The sequence below is a fragment of the Siphateles boraxobius genome, unplaced genomic scaffold (assembly GCF_051911475.1).
Source record: "Siphateles boraxobius isolate OS27281-9 unplaced genomic scaffold, OSU_SipBor_1 77, whole genome shotgun sequence".
In the NCBI taxonomy this organism is placed as follows: domain Eukaryota; kingdom Metazoa; phylum Chordata; class Actinopteri; order Cypriniformes; family Leuciscidae; genus Siphateles; species Siphateles boraxobius.
The window spans coordinates 21,309,274-21,337,045 of record NW_027509205.1 but is presented as its reverse complement, the minus strand read 5'-3'; the positions used below and the strand labels follow the sequence as shown (position 1 = coordinate 21,337,045).

At 38.0% G+C, this 27,772-nt stretch overlaps 1 protein-coding gene across 4 annotated transcripts in view; it reads right to left on the bottom strand.

The window, feature by feature from the left end:
• Positions 1-4,073: 4,073 nt before the first annotated feature.
• Positions 4,074-27,772, bottom strand: part of LOC143725553 (uncharacterized) — a 37,405-nt gene continuing 13,706 nt past the window's right edge. The window contains exons 1-4 of one of the 4 annotated variants that reach the window (XR_013198244.1): positions 15,699-15,985; positions 14,504-14,821; positions 9,901-10,049; positions 4,074-5,301 (exon numbers count right to left, since the gene is read on the bottom strand). Coding sequence is in view for 2 of the 4 variants with exons in the window: in XM_077218037.1 (XP_077074152.1) it covers positions 9,826-10,049 (224 nt within the window). In the remaining 2 variants the exon portion in view is untranslated. Of the gene's footprint in view, positions 5,302-9,734; positions 10,050-14,503; positions 14,822-15,698; positions 15,986-27,772 lie in introns of those variants that run through there. The other 3 variants (XR_013198246.1, XM_077218038.1, XM_077218037.1) reach the window with 3 other exon arrangements.

The window sequence follows — 27,772 nt, the reverse complement described above, 5'->3', positions numbered from 1 at the left end:
ACAAGAAGGAATATGCTGTAGTTATTGCGCAGAAGCCTTGGGTCTATGATGATCCTCCCTCACCTGGAGTTACACTGATATTAGGAAAAGGATGTTTGTCTGTAATCATTCAGAATATCAACATCTCCAGATCAGGACTCTATAAAGCACGAGTCTTCACTGGAGAGAAAGTGTCTGAGGGGAATGCTACACTTGTTGTCAACAGTGAGTGTATTAATATCTGTTTGCCTGTAATGTGCAGGTCAGGTTTATGATGGTCAAGATAAGAGTCATTTGATTAGCAGTTTATAACCGTCCAACATTTTCTGTTTCTGTTGTATCTTCCAGAAGCATCAGTTTCCTCCACAGCTCCTCCACACTCCTCCTCCAGCCCAAAACCTCTCCGCTCCTCTGAACTACAGTGGCTTTATGCTTTAATTCCTCTAGTTATTGTCGTCTCGGGGGGCATTTACTTCAGGAAACTCAGGAGGGCAAGTATTTCTTACATTTTATTTATTTTATTTATATTTTGAGGAACTATATTGGAATATTACAGTGAGACTGAGCTTTTATCATCTGAAGGTTAAAAAAAAGAAACTTGATTAGAGATGTGATATCGTCTCCCACGAATAAAAAAAAGACTCAATTACAAAAGTTTTGACAACTCAATATATAATTAATAAGACCTTAAATGTCCTAATTTCTATATACAAAGTACATTTATCCTCTGTCATAACTGAGCATACCTGATCTGATCACCTGAAACATCTTAATAACAGTTTTAACAGGTCAACGAGTTTGAGTCTCTGTTCAGACTTTTAATGGTGGAGAATTATCCAGGCTCGTGTCAGAATGATGATGCGTTTAATGTATCGCTCTTTACAGCGTCGGACACATAACAGTTATTAATATGATTAGCCTTTTGCTTGACCATGCTATCAAACAGCTAATAATGTGTTGCTAATGTTATACACACTATTTCCATTCATCATCTCAGAGTCAGACAGCTGTTCATCATAACATTGTAATATATACATCACAGCTAATACATAATTCATCCGCTATATTGCTACATCTACCCAAAGACTCAAAGACTGGTTTAAACGTATAAAATTTTATAAATTATAATAAAAATGTATAAGAACTGAAGCTTTGACTTTAGCACCTTTTCATTTGGTTTACATTGTGTTTTTGTGTTGACTTTCAGAAGCGTAAGACAGAAGAAGAAGAAGAAGAAGAAGAAACTCCTGCTGTCTCCATGTATGAAGCTCTTCACTTCTCTGGGAATCCTTCAGCTCTTTTCCCATAGGATATTTCACTTTGTCATGTTGTTCCTCAGTAAGGACAGTTTTCTGTTGTTTTTTTTACAGATCCAGAGTCTCCAAAATAAAGTTGAAAAATAATTGCAGTGATTGTGTGTCCGTCACTGTGAACGATTGAGGAGAAAATGCTAAAGCTCTTTCACAGATTCATGAGTGTCTTAAAACACTGAATATCGTTCCAAACACTTGTTCAAAAAGTCCAAATCTGAGTTTTGTGCATATCTGATATTGAATCCGTAAGTGTGAACTTAACGGCAAAACAATCTATTTCAAGCTGCTTTCATGTGGTTTAATATTTCCAGATTGTTGATCAAGTGACTCTTGCATTAAAGTCAGGCTGTAGAGATTTTACAAGTGTTTTCCAGTTATGTGTGAAATATAGTAATAAATCCGTCAATATACTGTGTTCATGCTGTCTGTGGGTGAGATGAGAAACTGTATGAAGAGAGATTCAGTCCTTCATTTATTATATTTATTGTTTTATGTATAAATACAAATATGTATTTGTATGTTTCCCCAAAGCGTGTTTTCTCATCTGACTGGTTAAATAAGTCAACTTCACTTCACTCTGTCAGAGTAATATATCATAAATGTTAAATAATACATTCATTTATACTGTGTACAGTTTTAGATGACCACATTTATTGATGCAATACGAATGAATCTGTTGTTTAAATATAAAAGTGTGTGCGCAAAGAATGGATTTTATACTGTCAAATAAAAAACATGAATAAAAATCATATTATAATTTATTTCACGAATTTATTCCAAATATAGATTTACACCTTCACAACACAAAAATTATATTGTTTATGTTTATTTATGTATGCTGGTATTTATGCTAATGGGTATGTTTAATTGTTTTAAGAAGTATGCTGCAAACACACAATAATAAATAGTTGAGATTGCAGGTTTGATGTGTCAGAGATGAACAAAAGCTTCAGCGAATCTTCAGTCATATCCACATATTATGATGCACCTCAGATATGAATAAATAAAGGATCTTAATAAAGGGAAAGTAATTGATCTGAATTTGGTTATTTTTCAAAAACAGCCACACTGATGTTTAGGCCGATCCACAACTCCTCTCTTAAAATGAGAGTTTACTCCAAAATAAAAATGTTGTCATCATTTACTCGCCCCTTGAGTTTCTTTCTTCTGCTGAAAGAAGATATTTTGAAGAATTGGTAATCAGACAGTTGATGGACACCATTGACTGATTACAAACATTATTCAAAATAGCCTATCTTTGTGTTCAGCAGAAGAAAGAAACTCATACAGGTTTGGAATAATATGCGAGTAATAGAATTTTTTATTTTTTGGGTGACGGTGAGTGACGTTTTGAGTTTATTTGTTCATGTTTAAAGTTCAAAGATCCAACATGTTTTTGATCTCTTTTCCTGTTCTGTTCTGAGATAGCGTTGCAAGTTCATGTCTGTGTTTCCTTGGTCTTCAAATGTGTAAAATATTCAGTATTTCTCCTGCCTGTTTGTATCCTTGGCTTCAATGGCTTGTAATGAAGTTAGTTGAGTACAGGTGTGTGTAGTCATTTACTCTCTCTTATTTTGCTGTGTATTTCAGCGCTGTGTTTAGTCCTGTTCAGTGTCTGTCGTCATCTGTGTGCATGTTTCCAGAAAAATTATAGGCCTAACCGCATTTTATAATGAGTTGACACACTTTGAAATTACGCTTTATTGCTTCGCTTTGAATGTGTGAACAATATTGTGCAAGAAGTGTCAAGACGCGCCGTGTCATTTTCAGTTCGGGACAGCAGCACAAACAGTTCAATCTAATCATTAAACAAGTAAAAGTTCACTTCAAGAATGAACAAAGTGGAGTTGATGAGTTTGAAGTGCGTTTAAAAAAACAAAGCAAACGTTCAATAGCAAAAGCTCTCTATTAATTCTCTATATGAGGCATAACTTGATTCAAGCCACAGAAACACAAACGTTTTGCTATAAGATGCGCAATACACAGTTTTCTCCGTGTAAGGTAGTCCCTATCTGACATTTAAAAAAATTATGTTCAGAGAGTCGTTTTTTATATATATATATATTTTTATTAGTGCTGTCAATCGATTAAAAATAGCTAATTAATCGCATCAGGTCTAGGATCTCAGTTGAGTTGATGTACTAAAGAGATGCAGGATTGGGAAACCTTTGTACCACAGTGGTGTTTTAATGAGGTAGTTTGTACTGTTTGAGGGGGAATTCATTTTAATTTTTAGACATTTTTTTGTAATTGATTTGATTATGCATTTTTTTTTTCACACACACACAGTGTGACAGGGTGTACAGCAATAGTTTTATAAGTTACTCAACTGTAAAGTCCAGCCTTTAAGGAGACAATAGTAGACTTCAGACGTGAAGCATCATCAGGAAGAAAGGGTTTGTTTTTATCTAATAGTTCATATTAAGTAGTAAAATATGGACGAATAGCAATCGGCCCAAGGCTACAGCTCGCTAACACACACGGCTAATATTAGCTTTCTAATAGCTAACTTGTCCCATCATTAGAGAAATCAACTGCACTCCTCTAACTTTCATAAAGCTGAGGCTAATGCTTTGATTATTACATTAGTTAAAGGGATAGTTCACCCAAAAATGAAAATTACCCCATGATTTACTCACCCTCAAGTCATCCTATGTGTATATGACACTTTTCTTTCAGACGAATACAATCAGAGTTATATTAAAAATGTCCGGACTCTTCCAAGCTTTATAATGGCAGTGAATGATCATTAATGCGGACTACAATCATTACACAGACTTATGTATTAAAGCAATTTCATTTTATTTTTGATATTTAAAATAGGAACAAATAAGCAAATTACAAACAATAGGACAAATACAATAGAAAAAAAGCCTATTGTGTAATAAACAATAGATTGTGTTTATTACACATTATATTTTTTTGTGAAAATTTCCATTAGAAAAGAAAAATCTATTTTTTTTCTAATAGAATTTTTTTTATTGGTGTAATAAATTTCAGTTTTTCAGGTAAGATAGCTTATGATTATTTACCATGTAGTAAGAAAAAGGCCCTATACCGAAATTGAATAAAATGTAAAAAAAAAACAAAAAAACACTATGAATACATACATCAATGAAATGTATGGTAACAGTTTAAGACGCTGCTCCCTTTATAGATAAATCCACAGATAGAGTTACACATCCGATTTTCTCCCATTTGTTTACATGTAATGCTCCAGTCCACACGATGTGCATTTTGACATAGTTGTGTGTTGCTGAATTTGCGATCACATGAATGTGAGAGACATCTGTGCGCACACCTCAGCTGTGTACTATTAGCACGAGCTCCACGTTGAATAACAAAAATCTAAGACTACATACACACTCAATCCAAATCAGATTATGTGTGATTGGAATCTGATCTAAATGATTGTCTTTTTTATTTTCTGGAATCCCTGCATTAGTTTCTAGGTCCATAAAACAACACCAGCACCATCAGGGGTTTTAAACACAGATGTTGTCTTACATCTAGCCATGGTCTGGACAAAGACATTTGGGCCCGGTTTCACAGATATGGCTTAGATTAGGCCAGGATTAGCCCTTAGTTCAATAAACACTGATTTTAGTAGCTTTTATAAATGTGCCTTATTAAAAAACATTACTGGTGTGCATCTTGAGACAAAATAACGACACTGACATGTTTGTAGAAATGTCAGCGAGTTGTTTTCAGGTAAAACAGCTCAAACATGTATTTTAGTCTGTGACTATCTTAAGCCTGGTCTGTGAAACCGGGGGCTTGTGTTTAAAAGTCCAGCATGTAACATTTTTTTTGCAGTTCACATTTACCAAATATGATCAGATATGCACAAAATCGGATTTGGACTGTCTTGGCTAAAGTGCTTGTAACATTATTTAATGCACTCCGGAATCCATGAGAAGAGATTCAGTATTTTCTCCAGAACGCTTCATGGCTACGGACCCGCAATCACTCCAACTGGATCCCAATTCTTTCTTTTAAAACACAGGATCTGTAAAGAAAACAACAGAAAAATGAGCTTAGAGAAAAACACAATTACAAGACGACATGTAAACCGAAAATCAAATAAAATGTTGCCAAGTCAAAGCTTAATTCATACATTAAAAGCGTATACATTTAAACCACATTCTTTAAAGGGATAGTTCACCCAAAAATGAAAATTCTGTCAGTATTTACTCTCCCTCATGTTGTTCAACCCCGTAAGACCTTCGTTCATCTTCGGAACACGAATTAAGATATTTGTGATTAAATCTGAGAGCTGGATCACTCCTCCATAGGCTTCTAAGGGAGTGAAACTTGTTCCCTGAAAAGTTATTAAAGACATCGTTAAAATAGTCCAAGTGACTACAGTGGCTCAATCCTAAGTTTATCAAGCGACGAGAATACTTTTTGTGTGCAAAAAATAAATAAATAATGACTTTATTTCAACTATTGATTTCCTTCTCTGTGAGCCTCGAGTCAGTTAAATTAGTGTAATTGCGTAGAGCTACGTCACACGTAGGCTCACTATTCGCTGACGCTGGTCATGTGTGTGATGCGTGTGACGTACAACAACAGAAGCTTACGCTATTACACTAGTGAACTGACTCAAGGCTCACAGAGAAGGAAATGAATAGTTGAAATAAAGTCACTATTTATTTATTTTTTGCACACAAAAAGTATTCTCGTCGCTTGATAAACTTAGGATTGAGCCACTGTAGTCACTTGGACTATTTTAACGATGTCTTTAATAACTTTTCGGAGAACAAGTTTCACTCCCTTAGAAGCCTATGGAGGAGTGATCCAGCTCTCAGATTTTATCACAAATATCTTAATTCGTGTTCTGAAGATGAACGAAGGTCTTACGGGGTTGAACAACATGAGGGAGAGTAAATACTGACAGAATTTTCATTTTTGGGTGAAATATCCCTTTAACATTAATTGAAATATTCAAAAACAAGTAAATTATTTACTAAATTAACATTCACTTTTTTTAAATTTAAAATGGTTTATAAATCATTCTTTCTGATCCACTGGCTTCACACATGAATAAACTTGATTTTCAATTAAGGATTAACTTTTCACTCAGAGCCGAATATGTCGACGAACAGTAAATTAATAGTGAACAGTAAAAGCCTGTTTTTGGTGACAATAGCAACGTTTACAGGGACACCTTTTGTTTCAATCAGAATTAATTTATTCCAATAGATAAATCCAAACGTAGCGATCGATCGGATTAGAAAAGGTTTAAAACACCCCTTATAATCCAAACAACTGACGTGCTTACTAGGGATGTGACTGTGAGGATATTTTCCCACCGGTTAATAGACCCTTGACAACACTGGTAAAACCGGTATCACCAGCGGGTATAAATCGCTAATTTAAAAGCAAAACTAAAATGTGCACGGCCGCACATGTCCAGAGAACATTAGTGGCTCAAACTCATCAACCCAGTTTAAATCGAAGAGGTGAACAGTAACGGAGTACATTTACTTGAGTAGCTACTGTACTTAAGTACACTTTGAGTATCTGTACTTTACTTGAGTATAACTTTTTACTTTAATTTCACTACATTTGAAAGACAGATATCGTACTCTTTACTCCACTACATTTCTGTCGAGGTCCTTGAGTAGAAAGTAGTAACGTCAGTCAGGGGATTGTTTTTTTTGCAGGTGACAGACAGTCTATCAGTAATCACTCTTGTAGGGTCACGTGTCGTGAAGTTCAGCGATTTCCCATCATTTTCTTTGAACACTGATCAACTGCTGGCAAAATGTACAAAGACAGATCCTCGGAGAAATGCGCGCATCCATCGCAAATAACTCTTTCTGTTTCGCTGTTTGTTAAAGCAGTTTAGAGAGGCGTGGCTTGTCGGACATAGCAACAGTAACTAAAGGGGGCGGGTCTTTGCAAATGGTGATGTGTAGGGGTGGCACGGTTCACAAAACCCACGGTTCGGTTCGTATCACGGTTTTAGGGTCACAGTTTTCGGTTCTGTATGATTTTGGTTGTTATTTTTTCTTTTAATCTTTAACACTTCAGAAATGTACTTCAGCATAGGGGTGGGCGATATCTCGATATTTAAAATATATCGAGATTTTTTTAAACACGATATGGATTTTGACATATCGTATATATCGATATATTGTTCATATTTAATTCTGATTTCGCCACTTTGCTTGTTTGCCTTCTCTGTGCTGTGCTCGCCCCCGCCTCCTTGCTTTTGTTCCCCCTCCCCTCGCGTGCAGTGTTGCCAACTTAGCACCTTTTTCGCTATTTTAGCGACTTTTCAGACCCCTTTAGCGACATTTTTTTTCAAAAAAGCGACTAGTGACAAATCTAGCGACTTTTTAGACAAACCTCAGTAACCTCCAGATGTTGCCAGTACTGTTCTGCGAGCGCAAGCTCTTGCTTTCTCCCTGCCGTCACTCTCTCTAACTGCGTCTACCTTGTTCAGTGAATGGCTGAGACGAGCAGCAGCACATTCATGTGTTGAGCGCGCGCCAGTTTTTTTGTTTTTCCACGGACTTGTCACTTATCTGCTTCTCTTTTGTTTTATATTTAAAATTTTGTTTGACCATTTTAATTTCCTTTCTTTTGCTTATTACTTGTAATACTCACTATCACATTGCTTTCCCCCAGTTCCCGAACTCTCTCAATTCAGTTAATTTTACACATATAAAATAATGTAGTCATTGACTATATCATAGCTACTTGTTCTATTGTCTGACAAAAATAATATAGGAAATGAGAACAGCTTTATTGGACATTCGGCGACGGCTATATTATATTATATTAAAATACAGAATGTGAGCATGAATTTAGAGAGAAAACACATTAGGCAGGCAGAAGCACTTTGTTCCTATATGCACTGCCTACCTTGAGTTGAGTTGTTTCATTTTTGAATGAAAAGAAGGCAATATGTATTATTTCTTCCTTTATTTCACAGTTAAATTATTATTTTTGTATGTCGCAGAAGTACTTTATTCCTACATGAACTGCCTACCTCTTTGCACTTCAATAAAAAAAAAAGACTGGTATTTGGCATATTTGTTTTTGCAGTAGTTTTTGGGGGGTTATTTTTCTGTAAAGATATCGAGATATATATCGTATATCGAGATATATTTTTTGCTCCATATCGCCCAGCCCTACTTCAGCATATGATATAGGCTATAGCTTAATTATCCACAATTCAGGATACAGTATTAAAAACAAAATTATATCATGTAATCATGCACAAACTAAATTTGACCTCACGTTAAGCACATTATTGAGACCATCTCTGAGGAAAGCTAGGTGACATTTTGATACAGCAAGAGAGAAGACATTGATGACATGCTTTTGTTTATTTGGCAAAAAAGGAGAATGTGTTTTGCTATCTCTACAGGGACTTATGTGCATTTTTAGCACACAAAGATTAAAATTAACTTGCATTTATCAAACTGTCAACTTCAGTGTAGCTCTTACAAAATGTTTATCTTTTAAAAGAAAAAGAGAAGAACTCTTAAAGCACTATCTTTTAAATAAGTAAAAATATGTTACACACATAATTGCCAATAATGAGGCTATAACAATAGCAAAGGCCATAACCATAAAGTGAAACATAAGTTCAACCTCAACACAAAAACAGTATCAACAATCCTTCTATTCCCTGAGAGTGAGGATACATTTTTTTTCACTTGAAATTAAAGTGCAGTATTTGGAAACATATGACTGGAGTTCTTATCTAAAATTAGTGTCACTGTTTATATTAAAATATCATAGGTAACATGAAATCCAAAATGTTCCCAATCCCACGCACCGCACATGACGCACATGACTTATACGACGCTGGCGCATCCTCCAACTCCGGTTAGCCTTCTTTATATCTCCCACTTGTCATTTCTATACGTGACGAGACCTGCAGCACCCAATACTCCACTTTTACTGTCTATAGGCTCGTTCGACTTGAACCGGCGCTGCACAGACCGATCGGTTTATGACATCAAAGTACCGCGAGAGTGATTGAAAAGCATACGGAGCCGTTGCTCTCGCGGTACTTTGATGTTATTCATCGATCAGTCTGTGCAGCGCCGGTTCAAGTCGAACAAGCCTCATATGCATGTCCATTGTCCACACATCTCTTCTTTTGCACGAAAAGTATATACACTGTCTGAGGTCACGGGCATGAGGTTACATTGCGCACGTGTCGAACCGTGCGACGCACACACGCACCGAACCGAGACAAGTGAACCGAACGGTTCGGATGTTTTTTCATGTACAGTGCCACTTGACCCCTGTCAATTGCCTGTATTCCCCTTTGTGTCCTGAAACGCTTGTTTTTTGGGGTGGACAGCTTATAAAAACTTAGTTCTGGGTTTTTTGTTTGTTTGTTTGCTGTACACCCGGTCACACAGCAGCTTTTAGATATTTTGTTTTCTGTAGAAGTCAGAAATGACAGGTTTTTAGATTATGATGCGTGTCGCTCTGTCTCTATACGTTTCTTCAATCCAAATCATAGGAATCACTTTATAATAACTTTAATATCAACATCCTCTCATCTTAACAGATCCTTAGAACAACAGTGCTGATCCCATCCATCACTAAAAGCATAAATGTAAGTAATACTTGCCATCCTGTGTTTGCAGAAGCAAACACACAAGATGATGATGATGATGACTGCAGTTATTAAAGCATAAAGCCCTCGGAGGTCAGAGGAGCGGGAAGGTTTTGGGCTGGAGGAGGAGTGTGGAGGAGCTGTGGTGGAGGAAACTGGAGCTTCTGGAAGATACAACAGGAACAGAATTAATTAAGAGAAATATACACTCAAATTAAACAACCTTTACCCAAGTACCACCTTAAAACATTAAAGGTGCTCTAAGCGATGTCACACGTTTTTTAGGTCAAAACATCTCACCTGAACACTGTAAAAGACGCGGTCTCTGCAGAAACCCCAGGCTCCACACACGGCAACATAAACACACTGGGCTTACCCGCACCACGAATCATAACAAACTGTTTCAGCCAATAACGACAAGAAGGGTTTGGGGGGTTAGTGCGGATGAGGAGGAGAGTCGGTCTAGCTAGCCTCGTTTTGTTTGACAGTACTTCGAACGTCAACAAGAAGTGACGTCACCCGACATCGCTTAGAGCACCTTTAATGTTCAATCCTACTTTAGCAACTGTTACCATCAGCCAAATTACTAGGCCTGGGCGAAAAATCGATTGAATGAATTAATTCGAATTTTGTGTTGCAGGCGATTTAAAAAATAATAAATCGAGTTTTTGTGTAATGGCGCATTTTTGGCTCCCCGGAGCTTCCGTAGCGTTAGTTTCACATAGCAGTATGGCAAGCGACAACAAAAACATCATAGCACACACGAAACGGCAACAGCATACAGCAAGCGACAACATGGCTACCGGTGAGAGTGGGAAGTTTGTTCCCAAGAAAGGAATAACATCATCTGTTGTTTGGAACTGGTATGGGTTTGCTGCGACAGACGTGGAGCAAGAGACCCCACGCTGCAACATTTGCCTGAAGCCCATCGCAGTCAAAGGCAGCAGCACCACAAACCTATTCCAACACCTGAAACAGAGACATCCAGCCGAATATGAGAAATGCCAGTCTCTCCGAGACGAACAAAACCGCAGTGACCAACAAACCTTAGCTAAAAAACAGCTAACTGTAGCCGAATCCTTTGCACAAGGCACCGCATATGACAGGAAAGGGGCACGGTGGAGAACAATCACCGAAGCGGTCGCTTTGCACATAGCCAAAGACATGTATACCGTGGAGAAGACGGGGTTTATTAATTTGATTAAAACCTTAGACCCCAAATATGAGCTACCCAGCCGCAAGTACTTCAGTGAAGTCGCCTTGCCTCAGCTGTACAACAACACACGAGAGAAAGTCAGCAGAGAACCGGAGGAGCTGTCCTTTTATTCCGCAACAACCGACATTTGGTCCAGTCGGACTATGCAACCTTATATGAGTTTAACGGTGCATTTCATTAACAATGAGTGGGATTTGCGGAGTATTTCTCTCCAAACATCATACTTTCCCGAGGACCACACCGGTGAACTTGTTGCCAAGGGACTGAGAGACGCTCTCGACTGCTGGAACCTGTCTGAGAATCGTCTATGCTGCATGACAACTGACAGCGGCACCAACATGATTAAAGCCCTGAGTGTGAACGGATGGCCAAACCTCCAGTGCTTTGGACACAAACTACACAACGCTATTGGTAAGTCTAACAATAAGTAAAATAAAATATTCAATTTTGACAGAGCACATATTTTCCTCATCCAAAACGCAGTCAAGCTAGTACTGGGCGATATATCGGATGACATTGTTATGCGCGTCTCGTCAGTAAAACCGGTTCCTTGATTAGTAGTAAATCGCCATCACCTGCTTTCAGATGGAGCGGCATTTACTACACAGAGCGGTAGTTCACTGACAAGCTGAGCCATATCGCATTAATTATCGCAGGCGATACGTCCGTGATAATTTATGCGATATATATAGAGGAGATTTTTTTTTCTTTCTTATTTTTATTTTTTCAGTCAGCCAACCCAACATTTAGTCAAGCTGACTCGACTACCAAAAGACGATTGTCTGACTACTTGACTGCGGTTCATCCACCGTTTAAAAAGTTTAAGTACTGTACGTGATTTATTAAAAAAAAAAATTATTAGGCCTAGCCAAAAAAACAAACAAAAAATACTCGGCAAGAAAGTTTCAATATGGCATGTCCATTTGATCTGTATTTGATTCATAAAGACAGTCGAATGGATTATTTTATAAAATGGATTCAAATTTCTCCACAAACTGCACATATGCCTATAGTAAACAAAAATTATATTTGTGTATCTGCAGTGTCTGAGTTTTGGAATGACAAAGTTTTGAAATACAGAAGAAAATAAATCATTTTTAGATGGATGTAGACTGATATTTATTAAAGTGCCCAATAGTGATGTTTGTCTTTGTGTTTTATTCTTTATCATACAGAGAATGGTGTTAAGGATCCCCGCATATATCGTGCCATTGGAGTATGCAAGAAGATAGTCGCTGCTTTTTCCTACAGCTGGAAGAAAAGAAGAGAGCTGGGTGTAGCTCAGTCAGAGCTTGGCCTTCCCCCTCATCAGCTAACAACAGAATCCCCAACCAGATGGGGCTCCCGCCAAAAGATGATCGAGCGATTCCTGGAACACGAGAAGGCTATAGCCCGTGTCCTGGGGTCTGATGTTAAAAGCCGCCATCTTGTGCCCTCTTGGCAAGACATCGAGGTTTTGGAGACAGTAAACAAGGCGGTTAAAGCACTCCAAGACTTTACGGATGCGCTATCAGGGGAAATGTATGCCAGTGTCTCATACGTCAAGCCTGTTATCCATCTGTTCAAAACCAGTCTTTTGCAGCCTGAGGACAATGACACGGAGCTTACCAAAACAGTAAAAAGGAACATACTGGGATACCTTGTTGACAAATACAGTGATCCTGTCAAGGATGAGCTCTTGGACATGGCCTCTCTGATGGATCCAAGGTTCCGGACATCCTACATCGACCCAGACAAGGTGGAGCAAGTTAAAAGAAGAGCTGTCAGTGAACTTCTGACTTTCCCCGCTGACAAAAGCACACCACAGCCTGGTCCAGTTGTGCAGGTGGACCAGGAAGAGGCAAGGCCTCAGCCAGACCCCAAGAGGAAAAAGACCTTAGCAACCTTCTTCAAGAAGAGTGTTGTTGTGCCAACCTCTGACCAGTCGGAAGAAGCTAAAATAGAGACTGAACTGGCAACCTATCTGCTCTTGCCAGAGGTAGAACCTGACACTGATCCACTGCAGTGGTGGAAGATCAACAAATCCAACTTCTCAAGGCTCAGTCACCTGGCCAAGAAATACCTCAGTATCCCTGCAACAAGTGCCCCATCTGAGAGGCTTTTGAGTGTGGGGGGAGGAGTTGTCACATGCAGCAGAGCTTGCCTCAAGCCAGAGGCAGTGGACAGGCTGATTTTCCTTGCCAAAAATGTTTAAATGTTATTGACAGCAACTTAAACACATATCTCATGTTCTGCACCTCATCCAAAATGTGATTTTTCTTTCCTGTTCATACATTCAGGGACACAAATGGCACGGTTAATTTTTTTAAAGCAAAGTTTGCACTTTATCAATTTCAGTTGGAGTTGATGTATTATTTATTTTGCACATTTTGTACTCTGCTAAATTTTTGTTTACATTAGTATTTTACCCAAAACAGGGGTGTTGCCTCTTTATGGTGTTATTTAAAATTCTATGCAAAGTGCAATTAAAGACAGAGTATTTTTTCTGTTTTTGGTTTGAAAAATTTAATTCTGCTAAGAGTAAGATGCAGTGCATGTTCATGCCATGTATCCCTGTATGTTGTTGCATTGTTTGGGCTAGATACAATGAAAAATGTCACTGTCTAGTTTTCCTCAGATTTGAATGTATTGTTAATGCTTTAGAAAATGGTGCTACTCTCAAGGTGAATGTTTGTCTCCTTTTAGTCTAGACTACAAAGTGTGACTTAAAACACAGCTGGGACTTTGATTCCAAGAGGGTGTTCATTTATTTATTATTCATCCCAGAAATGGGGGTTACATTTGTCTTGCTTTTGATTAAATAAAAGCAAAATTTGTTTTAAGTTGTCTGCCGTTTGTACTTATTGCTTTCCTTAATAAGTAGGGGGGAAAATCGGAAAAAAATCGGAAATCGATTTAAAAAAAATAAAATCGGAGATTTTATTTTTAGGCCATATCGCCCAGCCCTACAAATTACCAGACAAGATTTAACTCTCTCTCTGAGGTGTTTGCACAGCTTTAAACAAATTATTTAAGAAATAAATCTAAGCAAGTTTTTCCTTCTCTTTTCTAAATCGTTAAATAAATCACGAGGAGTTAATGCTGATCTAATGATGTGACATTGATTCTTCACATCACCTAAATCTTATCACTTATAATCGTTTCCAACTGAGGCTTTTACAAAAAGCACATTTAGATTCAGTCTCTGCAGTTGTAAGTGAAGTTGTTGTGTGATTTATAAAAACATTTAGATTAGCTAAAATGCTCTGCAGTGTTGCAATCCATTCCAGCTAGAGTAGGTGTAACATCAACTTAATTTTAAAAAACTTCATGAGCACAATCATGACCATTTATATATATTTTTTCATAATCCTGATTCTGGTTCATTACAGGTAAACAGACATATAATAGTAATATACTCACTGTTGACAACAAGTGTAGCATTCCTATCAGACACTTTCTCTCCAGTGTAGACTTCTGCTTTATAGAGTCCTGATCTGGAGATGTTCACATCTTGAATGATTACAGATAATCGACCTTTTCCTAATATCAGTGTAACTCCAGGTGAGGGAGGATCATCATAGACCCAAGGCTTCTGCGCAATAACTACAGCATATTCCTTCTTGTCTTCTTTAAAAATAATCTTCACTTCATCTGCTTTCTCCACTTCATCGATGTCGAAGGATATTGTCACATTCTGTCCATCGATCGCCTCGATCTTCGACCCAGCAACAACCAGAACTGCAAATCAGAACCACTGTATTAGAATAATGAGGAATAAACTGACATCACTTTTTCCCCATCAACTAATTAAATCAACAGTCAACGTTACATACCCGATAAAAGTACCAAATTCATCGTGAAAATAGTATTCATCTTCAGAAAAACCATGATAAACTTAAAATAAAAAGTTTCAATCTGCTCAAGCTAGCTATGCTAAATGCTAACCGGTGATGGCGGATCGCTTTTCTTCTCTTTACGAGATTTGCAGCAAAATGTGTTACTGCCCTACAGTGTCATTTGTAGAATTCCACTGAATAAGATAAGTTCTTATTTAAAGTTCAGGTTTATGTGTATGAAGAAACAGCGGCTCACGGAATGGCAGCACGCAATCCTCTTGTTTAGGGATGTGACGCGCGCCCTGTGCACGCTTCTTCCGGTAGGGATAGGAGAAATGAAGCTTTTCAAAGCTTCGAAAGAATTGAACCAATTGATTCGAGAAATGATTCACTGTTTCGAAACGGTCAAACACTGCACAATGGGGAGTGGACTCCCCCGCCCAACAGATGCCTCGAGGACTGAAGTTGGTTTCAATAAATAAAAAAACGCACACAAATCTAGTAATGATATATGAATATGAGTTTTGAGAATCTGGAGATTTAGCGGCATTATACTTGTTGCTATCTTGAGCGGACGAAGTGAAACTCACGCGCGGCCAACAAAGGCGAGACCAATCTTATAAACCCGCATTTCAACCATACACGTTCCTTAATATATTAGTATGCGTCACAACGTGTACATATCCACAGTTAGATTTTTAAAGGTCATATTTTTATCATCGAAATATCTATTGCGTTTATGTAAAATAGATTATTGGGTAGTAAAATCATTTACTTACTTGCGACATTGAAGGTTTCCGAAGAGAAAACGATTACAACACATTTTAGTGTATAGCTGTCTTCGACAAGTTTTGTCTGCTGCTTGATGGTTCTTGATAATAGAGAATTTATGAGTGGTCCTGGCTGCACTTACGGGAATATCTACTCAAGACCGAACACCGGATAGTATAACGTTACAACTCGTGAATTTCGAGATCGTTCTTGGTTCAAGCTTGATCGTTCCAAATCGCTCCCTGTGCAACCAATCGCAGTGCTTGTTACACAAAGTGCATTGAGTGACGGACCTAAAGAAGAAGGAGAGAGCTGCGTCATCTCCGTTTACTCCAATGAGAATCGACTGTTGTTGACAAGTGAAACGACCGACCGTTGAGGAAGAGAGCAAATGTCGGTCTGTGTGGCCTCTCTTATGTGACTCACAACGAAGTTATTTTGCGTTCTTCGCTTAGAGGTATATAAAAAAATGTTTTTTTGTAGTTAGAGCATTGTTATTTTGAACAGATAAAAATCCGCAAATATTTTACGATGAGTGTGAATAACCAGCGTCAGGTTTTTAGTTATTTCAGGACAACTTTATTTATTAAAAAAATTGGTGCAGTTGTTTTGACTTATTTTATGTTCTTAAACTTAATCATGTCCGCTATGGTTTCACAAAGACAGGAGACCTGCAGATGACATGTGATTGTCTTAAATCCATTGCAAACAAGTGAAATTTATTTTTTCTTATGCATCCCATGCACTTATACTATGATTGAATACATTCAAATCTAAAACAAAACATCTGTTTATACACACAGAATATATATATATATATATATATATATATATATATATATATATATATATATGAGAGACGTATAACAATGGGTTTATACATTTCGAACAAACTGCATGTCAAGCATTTTGTCTGTTCTTTCCGCCATGTTGTTCTTATAGTCTCCACTGTAGTTTGCAGTGCTGCATGAGGATCCAGTTGCTCAGAGAAAGCAGAATGTATGGTTTTGCCACTAAACACAGGAGAAAATGATCGTTGCTCAAGTCAGCAGGAGCAATCTAAATATAACTAAACATTGGGTGCTATACCATCCTTAGGTGTATCCGCACTTTTTCCACAAAGACCAACAATGTGAAGTTTAATGTTTAGAAAAGGTTTATAAAAAATAAAAAAAACTTGAAAAATCCGGAGCTGAGGGTCACAGCATCAGTGCAGTTTTCAGGACCCACTGCTTCTTGTGTTGAAAGCAAGATAAAGGAGACAAAAATTATACAATTATATTACATACAGTAGTAGGCTATAATACAATTTTGGTATTTAGTATGATGCCCCCATTTAATTTTAGCCATGTTTTTTTTAACTGCTTGCCTTTTTAACTTGTTTTATAGCAGTATTTTTTTTAAACTCATTTATGAACTTCCCTTTTACATCAATCCAAAAATCAGCTGAGCAGAAACATGATATAAAGGTAGTCAACAGAATCAATGCCTAAACTTCACCTATACGGGTTTGCTCACTCTAAATTTGCCGCAATATGCTCTTCCTAGATTAGTTAATTTTATTCTTTATAGCATTTATTTATAAGAAATAAAAAGGATATTCTCATATCACATGCCTCAATGTTATATGTAACCCGTTTTAGAGGCCTTTTCTCTATCTAAAGCATAATCTATTATCTGAGAACACCCCCAAAATATACTATTTAGAGAGAAATAATAAACTAAGCATGCTTTAATACACAAGTTAATTCAATTCAGATGTACTGATTAAACAAATGTGTTCTTTAAACGTTTTATCTTACATTTTAAAAGTGCGTCACAAACGGCCTGGGCTGCGTTCCCTAAAAGCATCGTAAAGTCTATTTGATCGTTGAACAATCGCCACTAATGGTCTCTACGGTTAACTTAACTCTCGATGCTTTCGGGAAACGCAGTCTTTTTCTGTTGCAACTCTTAACAATTCGAAACAGCGAAATATTTTCCGGAAAAGTGGTATAAAGACTGATCGCTCCGGCAGGTTCATACTATGATTGTTTGTTCTGAGGTGAAGTGCTTAGACATGTCAAATAGGCTACGTGTATGATCGGAGGGAGGCTTCACATTCTCTCAAGTGGAAATTTCCTCTGACTCATTTTTCTGTTCAGTGTCGAGTAGTGAAGAGAGAAACTAAGCTTCGAATCAATTGAACCAATTGCTTCGCAAAATGATTCAATGTTTCGATTCATTTTCGCCACACGCTGGCGACCCCTGCTGTTCAGAACAGTGTAATGCAACAAACACTCAGGCCAAACATGAATAAAAACACCTTTTACAAACATATAGCAAATGTTTTATTTAAATTAAAATCGATCAAATGCAATTAAATAATCTAATAAGATGGAATATCAAGTGTCTGTATAATATGTGTTCTAAGGGGTTTGAGTAACAGGGTCGGGAACAGACCACACAATCGCACATATGTCTCAACCATAGACTGTTAAAAAAATGGACAAAGCGTCTGTGACGTCACCCATAGACTTTAAGGCTTGTTCGACTTGAACCGGCGCTGCACAGACCGATCGGTTGATGACATCAAAGTACCGCGAGAGCGATTAGAGAGCAGACGGCTCCTTATGCTTTTGAATCACTCTCGCGGTACTTTGATGTCATCAACCGATCGGTCTGCGCAGCGCCGGTTCAAGTCGAACAAGCCTTTTCTGAATAACGGTTTTGAGGCCGTTTATGGGGGGTATGGGCGGCGCCATCTTTGAAAATCTTGGGAAATCCTAACCCCGCCCACCTTACACACACAGACACACACACTGTGTGACAGGGTGTACAGCAATAGGTTTTATAAGCTACTCAACTGTAAAGTCCAGCCTTTAAGGAGACAATAGTAGATTCAGGCAATAAAACATGAAGCATCAGCTGGAAGAATGGGTTCGTTTTTATCTAATAGTTCATATTAAGTAGTAAAATATGGACGAATAGCAATCGGCCCAAGGCTACAGCTCGCTAACACACACGGCTAATATTAGCTTTCTAATAGCTAACTTGTCCCATCATTAGAGAAATCAACTGCACTCCTCTAACTTTCATAAAGCTGAGGCTAATACTTTGATTATTACATTAGTTAAAGGGATAGTTCACCCAAAAATGAAAATTACCCCATGATTTACTCACCCTCAAGTCATCCTATGTGTATATGACTTTCTTCTTTCAGAACAATCAGAGTTATATTAAAAAATGTCCGGACTCTGCCAAGCTTTATAATATCAGTGAATGGCCGTTTCTGTTCTGAAGTCCATTAATGCTGACTACAGCAAGGCAGGCAATTTTATTTTAGATATTTAAAATAGGAACAAAGAAGCAAATTACAAACAATAGCACAAATGCAATAGAAAAAATATACAAATTAAATAAACCTAAGTTTTTTCCAGGTACAATAGCATAGGTTTACAGGTCCTTCTCAAAAAATTAGCATATTGTGATAAAGTTAATTATTTTCCATAATGTAATGATAAAAATTAAACTTTCATATATTTTAGATTCATTGCACACCAACTGAAATATTTCAGGTCTTTTATTGTTTTAATACTGATGATTTTGGCATACAGCTCATGAAAACCCAAAATTCCTGTCTCAAAAAATTAGCATATCATGAAGAGGGTCTCTAAACGAGCTATTAACCTAATCATCTGAAACAACTAATTAACTCTAAACACCTGCAAAAGATTCCTGAGGCTTTTAAAAACTCCCAGCCTGTTTCATTACTCAAAACCGCAATCATGGGTAAGACTGCCGACCTGACTGCTGTCCAGAAGGCCATCATTGACACCCTCAAGCAAGAGGGTAAGACACAGAAAGAAATTTCTGAACAAATAGGCTGTTCCCAGAGTGCTGTATCAAGGCACCTCAGTGGGAAGTCTGTGGGAAGGAAAAAGTGTGGCAAAAAACGCTGCACAACGAGAAGAGGTGACCGGACCCTGAGGAAGATTGTGAAGAAGGACCGATTCCAGACCTTGGGGGACCTGCGGAAGCAGTGGACTGAGTCTGGAGTAGAAACATCCAGAGCCACCGTGCACAGGCGTGTGCAGGAAATGGGCTACAGGTGCCGCATTCCCCAGGTCAAGCCACTTTTGAACCCGAAACAGCGGCAGAAGCGCCTGACCTGGGCTACAGAGAAGCAGCACTGGACTGTTGCTCAGTTTTGCATGTCATTCGGAAATCAAGGTGCCAGAGTCTGGAGGAAGACTGGGGAGAAGGAAATGCCAAAATGCCTGAAGTCCAGTGTCAAGTACCCACAGTCAGTGATGGTCTGGGGTGCCATGTCAGCTGCTGGTGTTGGTCCACTGTGTTTAATCAAGGGCAGGGTCAATGCAGCTAGCTATCAGGAGATTTTGGAGCACTTCATGCTTCCATCTGCTGAAAAGCTTTATGGAGATGAAGATTTCATTTTTCAGCACGACCTGGCACCTGCTCACAGTGCCAAAACCACTGGTAAATGGTTTACTGACCATGGTATTACTGTGCTCAATTGGCCTGCCAACTCTCCTGACCTGAACCCCATAGAGAATCTGTGGGATATTGTGAAGAGAAAGTTGAGAGACGCAAGACCCAACACTCTGGATGAGCTTAAGGCCGCTATCGAAGCATCCTGGGCCTCCATAACACCTCAGCAGTGCCACAGGCTGATTGCCTCCATGCCACGCCGCATTGAAGCAGTCATTTCTGCAAAAGGATTCCCGACCAAGTATTGAGTGAAGTTTTTTGTATTAAAAACACTTCTTTTATTGGTCGGATGAAATATGCTAATTTTTTGAGATAGGATTTTTGGGTTTTCATGAGCTGTATGCCAAAATCATCAGTAATAAAACAATAAAAGACCTGAAATATTTCAGTTGGTGTGCAATGAATCTAAAATATATGAAAGTTTAATTTTTATCATTACATTATGGAAAATAATGAACTTTATCACAATATGCTAATTTTTTGAGAAGGACCTGTATATAAGGCCAGTTTTGCACACAAGTTAATGACCTCTGAATTATTTTTTCTAAATTATCCTAATTAAGGTGATTTATAATGTGTGTGATGTGTGCTTAATCACTATTTATTTACTTTACTGGAACAGTTAAACAAATCAAGTGCAGATCAATATGTATACAGGAAACATGTGTAATTCAACCATTTCTTTATTTGACCAGTTTCATTACTTTATATTCTTGAATCCTCCCTTCAGATGGGTTCAGGATAATCCAGATATTTTGGATCAAAGATCCCAATCCAACTGAACAACAAGCTCCAGATTAAACCCTACTGGATTTTATGGAATTGTGTGAATCCTTTTTTGTGAATGCCTCAAATTATTAAAATTGTCAAATAACTTTTTAATAACTGGGCCTTGATTTCTTACCACAGAAATTGTTTGGCTTGTGTTGATCATTATTATATCCATACACCAGATACTCAGGGATGTAGAACTGAGTTTTTCCTCTTTTTTTGTTTACGTGACTACGTGCAAGTTTATATTCATACAGGTGTGTGGTAAATAATAAAACTTTAAAACAGAATTAGTTACTTTATTTAGCAAAACATATACTCCCAATTATAACTTTTATCTTTGAGATTAAAATTACTGTATGGTCTTTTTTTATCCACTTTATATTATAATGTAAACATTTTACTTGTATAAATTTATAAAATAGAACTAAAACATGTGAAAATGCTGATTTTACACCTTCATTAATTTGATTGTAACGCATCAGAAGTGTATCAAAATGATTTTCATCTGATTCACAGAGCATCACATGACCAAAGATTTATTTTCATTTTTTCAGTTTCAACAAAACATTTTACTTTGGGATTACAAACTAGTTCAAACTGAGCAAAAGAAATTAAGGAATGGCACATAATAATCATAAAACTTTGACACAACAGACATATTTTGGCAAAGTTATTAAGCATCACATAATAATATAGCCTATATTATATTATATAATAATAAACATCATAGATAAACGACATCTACAATGCTGACAAAAAGTGTTTTGACCAGTCCAAAAAAGTGCAAATGAAGCTAAAACAGTACAGTGGAAAAAAATGTAACAATTAGGAACAAAAAATAATGCAATTTGTAATACATAAAGATGGAAGAGTAACTTCATGAAAGCACAACGTGGGATCATTAAAGAGGAAAGATCCCGATGTGAGAGCTATACTTCATAAGCAAATGCAAAATTAAAAACATTACAGTAAAGTGATCGTTTGTTTTGCATATATTAAAGCTTGAATTTTTAAAAGCTGAAGAAATTTCTTTGTTTTATTTATTAGAATATGTATAACTCAATATTTTATCCGTAAAGCTGAATAATAGATTAACCCTTTAAGCCCTCAGGAAATTTTTTAGAGTTATTGTTTTCTGAGTGACACACAAAACTAAAGACTCATAACTCCAAAACTAAAGACTCATAACTCCAAAACTAAAGACTCATAACTCCAAAACTAAAGACTAATAACTCCAAAACTAAAGACTCATAACTCCAAAACTACAGCAAGGAGAGTCAAAAGGTAGGTATCGTTTGATAGAACACTTTTTAAATTTTTAGAAAGTGACATAGAACATTATGCCGAGATGCTGATAAAAAGACTATATATTATATATATCTGGGTCTATCTCACTCAATCTGCCGCTGGATTAAGGACTTCCTGTCTGATCACTCCCAGAGGGTGAGAGTAGACCTCCACATCTCATCAGCTCTCAGTCTAAGCACTGGCTCCCCACAGGGCTGTGTGCTGATCCCCCAGCTCTACACCCCGTACACCCACTCCAGCAATAGCATCATTACATTTGCGGATGACACCACTGTAGTGTGGCTCATCTCTGCGGGAGATCAGTCCGCTTATCGGCTGTCTGTGTGGTGTATGGATAACAACCTGGTCCTCAATACCACCAAAACCAAGGGGTTAATAATAGATTACAGGAAGAATAACACCGATATTACGCCCGTTTTCATCAGGGGGGAATGTGTGGAGAGGGTCCCGGATTGAGCCTTGAGCACTAACATCGCAGTATTGGTGAAGAAGGCACAGCAGAGACTCTACTTCCTGAGGATTCTTATGAAGCACCATCTCTCTCAAACGGTGCTTATGTCCTTCTACCGCTGCTCCACAGAGAGTATACTGACTTATTGTAATTGTGTGTGGTTCACGAGCTGCACAGACACGGAGAGGAAAGCGCTCGAGGGTCGTCACCACCGCCCAGGAGATTATTGACTGCCCTCTCCCCTCCCCTCTTTACAGTTCCCGCTGTCTCAAAAAAGCTCAAGCATACTTAAGGATCCATACCACCCCGGACATTCCCCGTTTGAACTGCTGCCCTCGGGTAGACGTTACAGGACAATGACGGCACGAACAAATAGCTTTTATCCAAAAGCAAATGCAGCACTAAACACAAATTTGAATACAGTATTATGAGATGTGTATGAGTATTGTGTATGTGTGATTTGATATGTTTTTATTTATTTATAGAAATTATTTATTTATATTTATATATATAGTAGTACTTTTTTGTTTTTTGTTTTGTTGCACTGATTAGATTGCATCCAATTTCGTTGTACAGTACATGTATAATGTCAAAGATTCTATTCTATTCTATATATATATATTTTGATTTTGCATATCTTTCTTATTTTACATGGAATAACTCCGAAAGGAAATAATTATTTTTTGGTGAAGTCCCTCTACATGTGAGCTGCATCTGGATCAAATCTTGTGGTGTTTGCATAAAGTTATCAAAAGTTACAGCGTTTGGAACAAAGCTAGCCTTTTTGTTCAGTCCTTGACGCCTCTAATGGACATTTTTAAAATTGTTCCTCCATGAGGAATATCTTCTAATCAACGCAATAGATTATGTTCATTTTGGGCTCATTTAATTTGTAATAATATGCTGTAAAAACAAACATGAGCCATTTTCAGCGATCTGTGAATGTTTCATGAGCTGTATGTTTTTGACACATTGCAGTACATAGTACAAAAAAGTTTTTACCAGCAAATAACTCAGCACTACTTAGGAGTTACTCAAATTGGCTACACTCATGAGATATATCCAGCTGCAGACCCGCAGCACCACCAGTTTCAGAACCCCAGTGCCAGAACCCCAGCGCCAGAACCGGAAGTGAGGGAGGGGCGGAATTATTTACAATGACACAAGCATATGGTTATTTTTGCAAGTATTTAAAAATATTAAAAATTGTTGCACCTTTTAAATAATATTTAGGGTATGTTTTTATTACACAGTGAGTCACTGCTCGTTGTATGAACTATAACTGGTATGTGACAAATAAAGAGCAAGACAGTGCTCGTGTTGTTTGAAGACGTGAGAGTGCGCGCGCGCGGCCGGGGCTCTCTCTCTCTCTGCTCGCTAAGCGCCCTGTCATGCGCAGCAGTCATTCTATTCCGCCAAAAAGCGGACGATCTGACGGGTTTTAGAAGATTTAATACAACCTGAAACTAAAAAACAGACCCGACCTCTATTTGAGACCGGACTTATATTTACCCAGACCTGCAGCCACACCAGGCGTGTAAAGAGACAATCGTCTATTTGGGACTCGGCTATTATTTGAAGTACGGTACATTTTTATGGTTTCTTTTAAAACAATGCCGGATTTTCTCTCTCTTTTTAGATTTTTGACATTATTTTACATAAAGAAAAATGCATGCTGCACATGTTCTTGTGAAATAAAGTATATTTTATATAAAATGACCATAAGTTTCAAGCATTATTTTCACGATCAGGAAGTAACTCTCATAATACAATAAAACGGATAACTATATAGAATTAAATTACACAAAATCAATGTTTTAAATGCTTATTGTACTATACCTTAATGTATCATTATAATAAGTATAAAGTATGACATTTCGTGTGTAATAATGACGTTTCGTGTCTAAGCAAATTACGCTCCAAAACGTTAGGTGGCGTTACTCGGTTTAGAACGTAAGCTCCGCCCCTCACTTCCGGTCCTGGCGCTGGTGTTAGAACGTAAGCTCCGCCCCTTACTTCCGGTTCTGAAACTGGTGGTGCTGCGGGTCTGCAGCTGGATACTATAGACACTCATTGTAAAGTTCAGGGGGGGGGGGGGGTTTAAGGGGTTAAAGTCCACTGATTCATTTATTTAGTGTTGAGGCACTCATGTATCCGTGAGAAGAGATTCAGCGTTTTCTCCACAACCGTTGATGGCGACGGACACACAATCACTCGAACTGTTTTCCAATTGATTCATTCTTTTAAAACACAGGATCTGTAAAGAGAACAACATTTATCTGAGCTTAGTAAAAAAAACGCAATTACAAGACATCATGTAAATCAGATAAAAATGTGCTGAAGTCAAAGCTTGATTTATACACTTCAGCAGTGTGTAGCAGCGGCAGATCAATGCAAGTCATATTTTTTTATTTATTGCAGGATTAACAGAGTTATATTGCTACGTGTAACAATTTGTATTGTTAAATAAAACAAAAGTAAATTAAAGTGATCTGGGTGTTATATTTGTGTCATGTGAGTTCAACGGCGCAGCGGATATTTACAATGTGATTTTGCAGCGTTGAGTATTATAGCCTATCAGACGCATTTCTGTTGAAAATAATGACCAATCACAGGCGTTAAAGTTTCCGGTACTGAGATTCCGCTCAGTTTCTCTCAAAACCCCGATGTAAATAAAGATTTAGTGCAGAAAAAAATGTAGGTTTTTTTATGAGACTTTTCCTACTTCAGTAGAAAAATTGATTTTTAATGGTATTATAGTGTTTGCTGTTCACTATTCTGTTGGCTATAGTGGCAATTACAAGTTGTCAAGTGTTAGTTTTCCAACATCCTGAAACTTTCGGCTTTTGAGCTTTGAAGTGTGATGTGATGTGAAGACTTGAAAGTGGGACTGTGCGGATCCGTTCCCCGTAGTTTCCTTAGGGAATTACCTCTAATATCAATGTCCACTGCGGTCACGCCATCTGTGCGCTGGAGAAGCGCGGTCACGCCATCTACGCTTAAAAATATATTGCGCGTCTACACGAGGTTGCGTGGTAGGCTACAGGTGTATGTGCTTGGTGTCGGCAGACTTTAAAAAAAATATTCATAATAAAATAAATAAAATAAAATTGTTTTTAGCAAACTCCACCAGATTCTTGTTCTACATCTCACTGACTACCACTGTGGTGATTTTCATGTTGTTCTACTGTTTTATTCTTTAATAATTGCTTGCCAAAGTCATGACCAATATGGTTTACCTTAACAGAATCTGATTGGTCATGACTTTGGCAAGCAATTATTAAAGAATAAAACAGTAGAACAACATGAAAATCACCACAGTGGTAGTCAGTGAGATGTAGAACAAGAATCTGGTGGAGTTTGCTAAACACTATTTTATTTTATTTATTTTATTATGAATATTTTTTTTAAAGTCTGCCGACACCAAGCGCATACACCTGTAGCCTACCACGCAACCTCGTGTAGACGCGCAATAGAGGGTATGCACGTGACGTCACCGTTGGCCGGAGTGACTGCGATTACGCCCACTAAGTGGCAAAAACACTGAGCGGCAGCATTGGTTTTCAGCCTTACAGTCTATGTTTTCAGCGTGAGTGCTGCGGAAAAACACACAAAACGCGTCTAAAATGGGAAAGAGGTTTGAGACTGACTGTACAACTAGATTTGACAAGAAATATGAGGTATATTTTTACAGACTGCCGAAAGCTACAGAACAGAGAAGCAAATAGATCGCGGCAATTCATTGAAACAACTGGACTCCAGGCAGCGAAAGGTGGATTTGCAGTTATCATTTTTGTGTCAATATGCTGAATTTAGTGGTAAAATCATTCTCTATATATTGTATTGTTATATATTGCAATGACAACTCATCAATCAAATATTTACCACTGTATATTCTGTATAATAGGGCTTGGGCGTCGTGACGTCATTACTTGGCGTGGCCGCCATTTTCATGGCCTCCTTTACTGCTACTCGGACTACTGCGCACTGTTTATAGACGAACTCCCTCTCAGTTTTGCATAACAGACATCTTCGGCTACCTTGTTTGTGGTGTGAGCGCATACACTTCAGAACAGTTCCGAAGCTACAGGTCATTGGAGTCTCATGTGCAGTTCACAAATGGATGGGTTCAGGAGCTGGAGATCATAAAGCTAACTAAGCGAGTTGTGAGGTCTAACGTGACTTTGCTTACAGATTGGCGTGAAATCGTTCTCTCACAACAACCACGCTGTTATCTTAAAAAGGACAACATCACGCTAAGGTTGCCTTCAAGTAAGCAAAACGATGCTTTGAAAACATCTGTTTCGCTGGAAGCGCAAGGGGGTCGCAACAGGACAACAGTAAGTTACAGAGACTGACATGTCCGATGGAAGGGACAACATTAATGTTATGAGAGTATTAAAATACGGGATATTTTACAGGAAAATACTAAAACGGGAAGACAGCGGGAAAAGAGCTCAAATACGCGAGAAACCTGGAAAAAACGGGAGGGTTGACAGCTACTAACTAGACTTTTGAAACACATAGTTAAAAGTACATGTGTGAATGGTTGTTAGCACTAACGGTTAACCAACACAATCTCATGAAAGTGCGTATCTATACCACGAATGTTATTTCTCGTGCCAATTATACGCCGAAAACTAGCAGCTAGGTGGAGCGCAGTTTATTTTTGTCCGGATTACTGTGTTCCCACTGTTTGCCCGCTTTATGATCTGCAGCTCCTGAACCCATCCATTTGTGAACTGCACATGAGACTCCAATTACTTGTAACTTCGGAACTGTTCTGAAGTGTAGGCGCTCACACCACAAACAAAGTAACGTTAGCCGAAGATGTCCGTTATGCAAAACTGCGGCAGCAAATCCTCGTCGGTGCTCCACTCTTTGTTGGAAATTTCATATGGATCCAAACTGTTAATAGTGCCGATTTTGTCCACATACCGGTACTTGGCTTCCCTATTTAACGCATCCCGGTAAATTCCACATCCTTTTAGGGATTTTAACATCTTTTTTCTTTCTCCCAACTCTGCTTCTTCTCGTTCGACTTGCTGTTTGTTTACA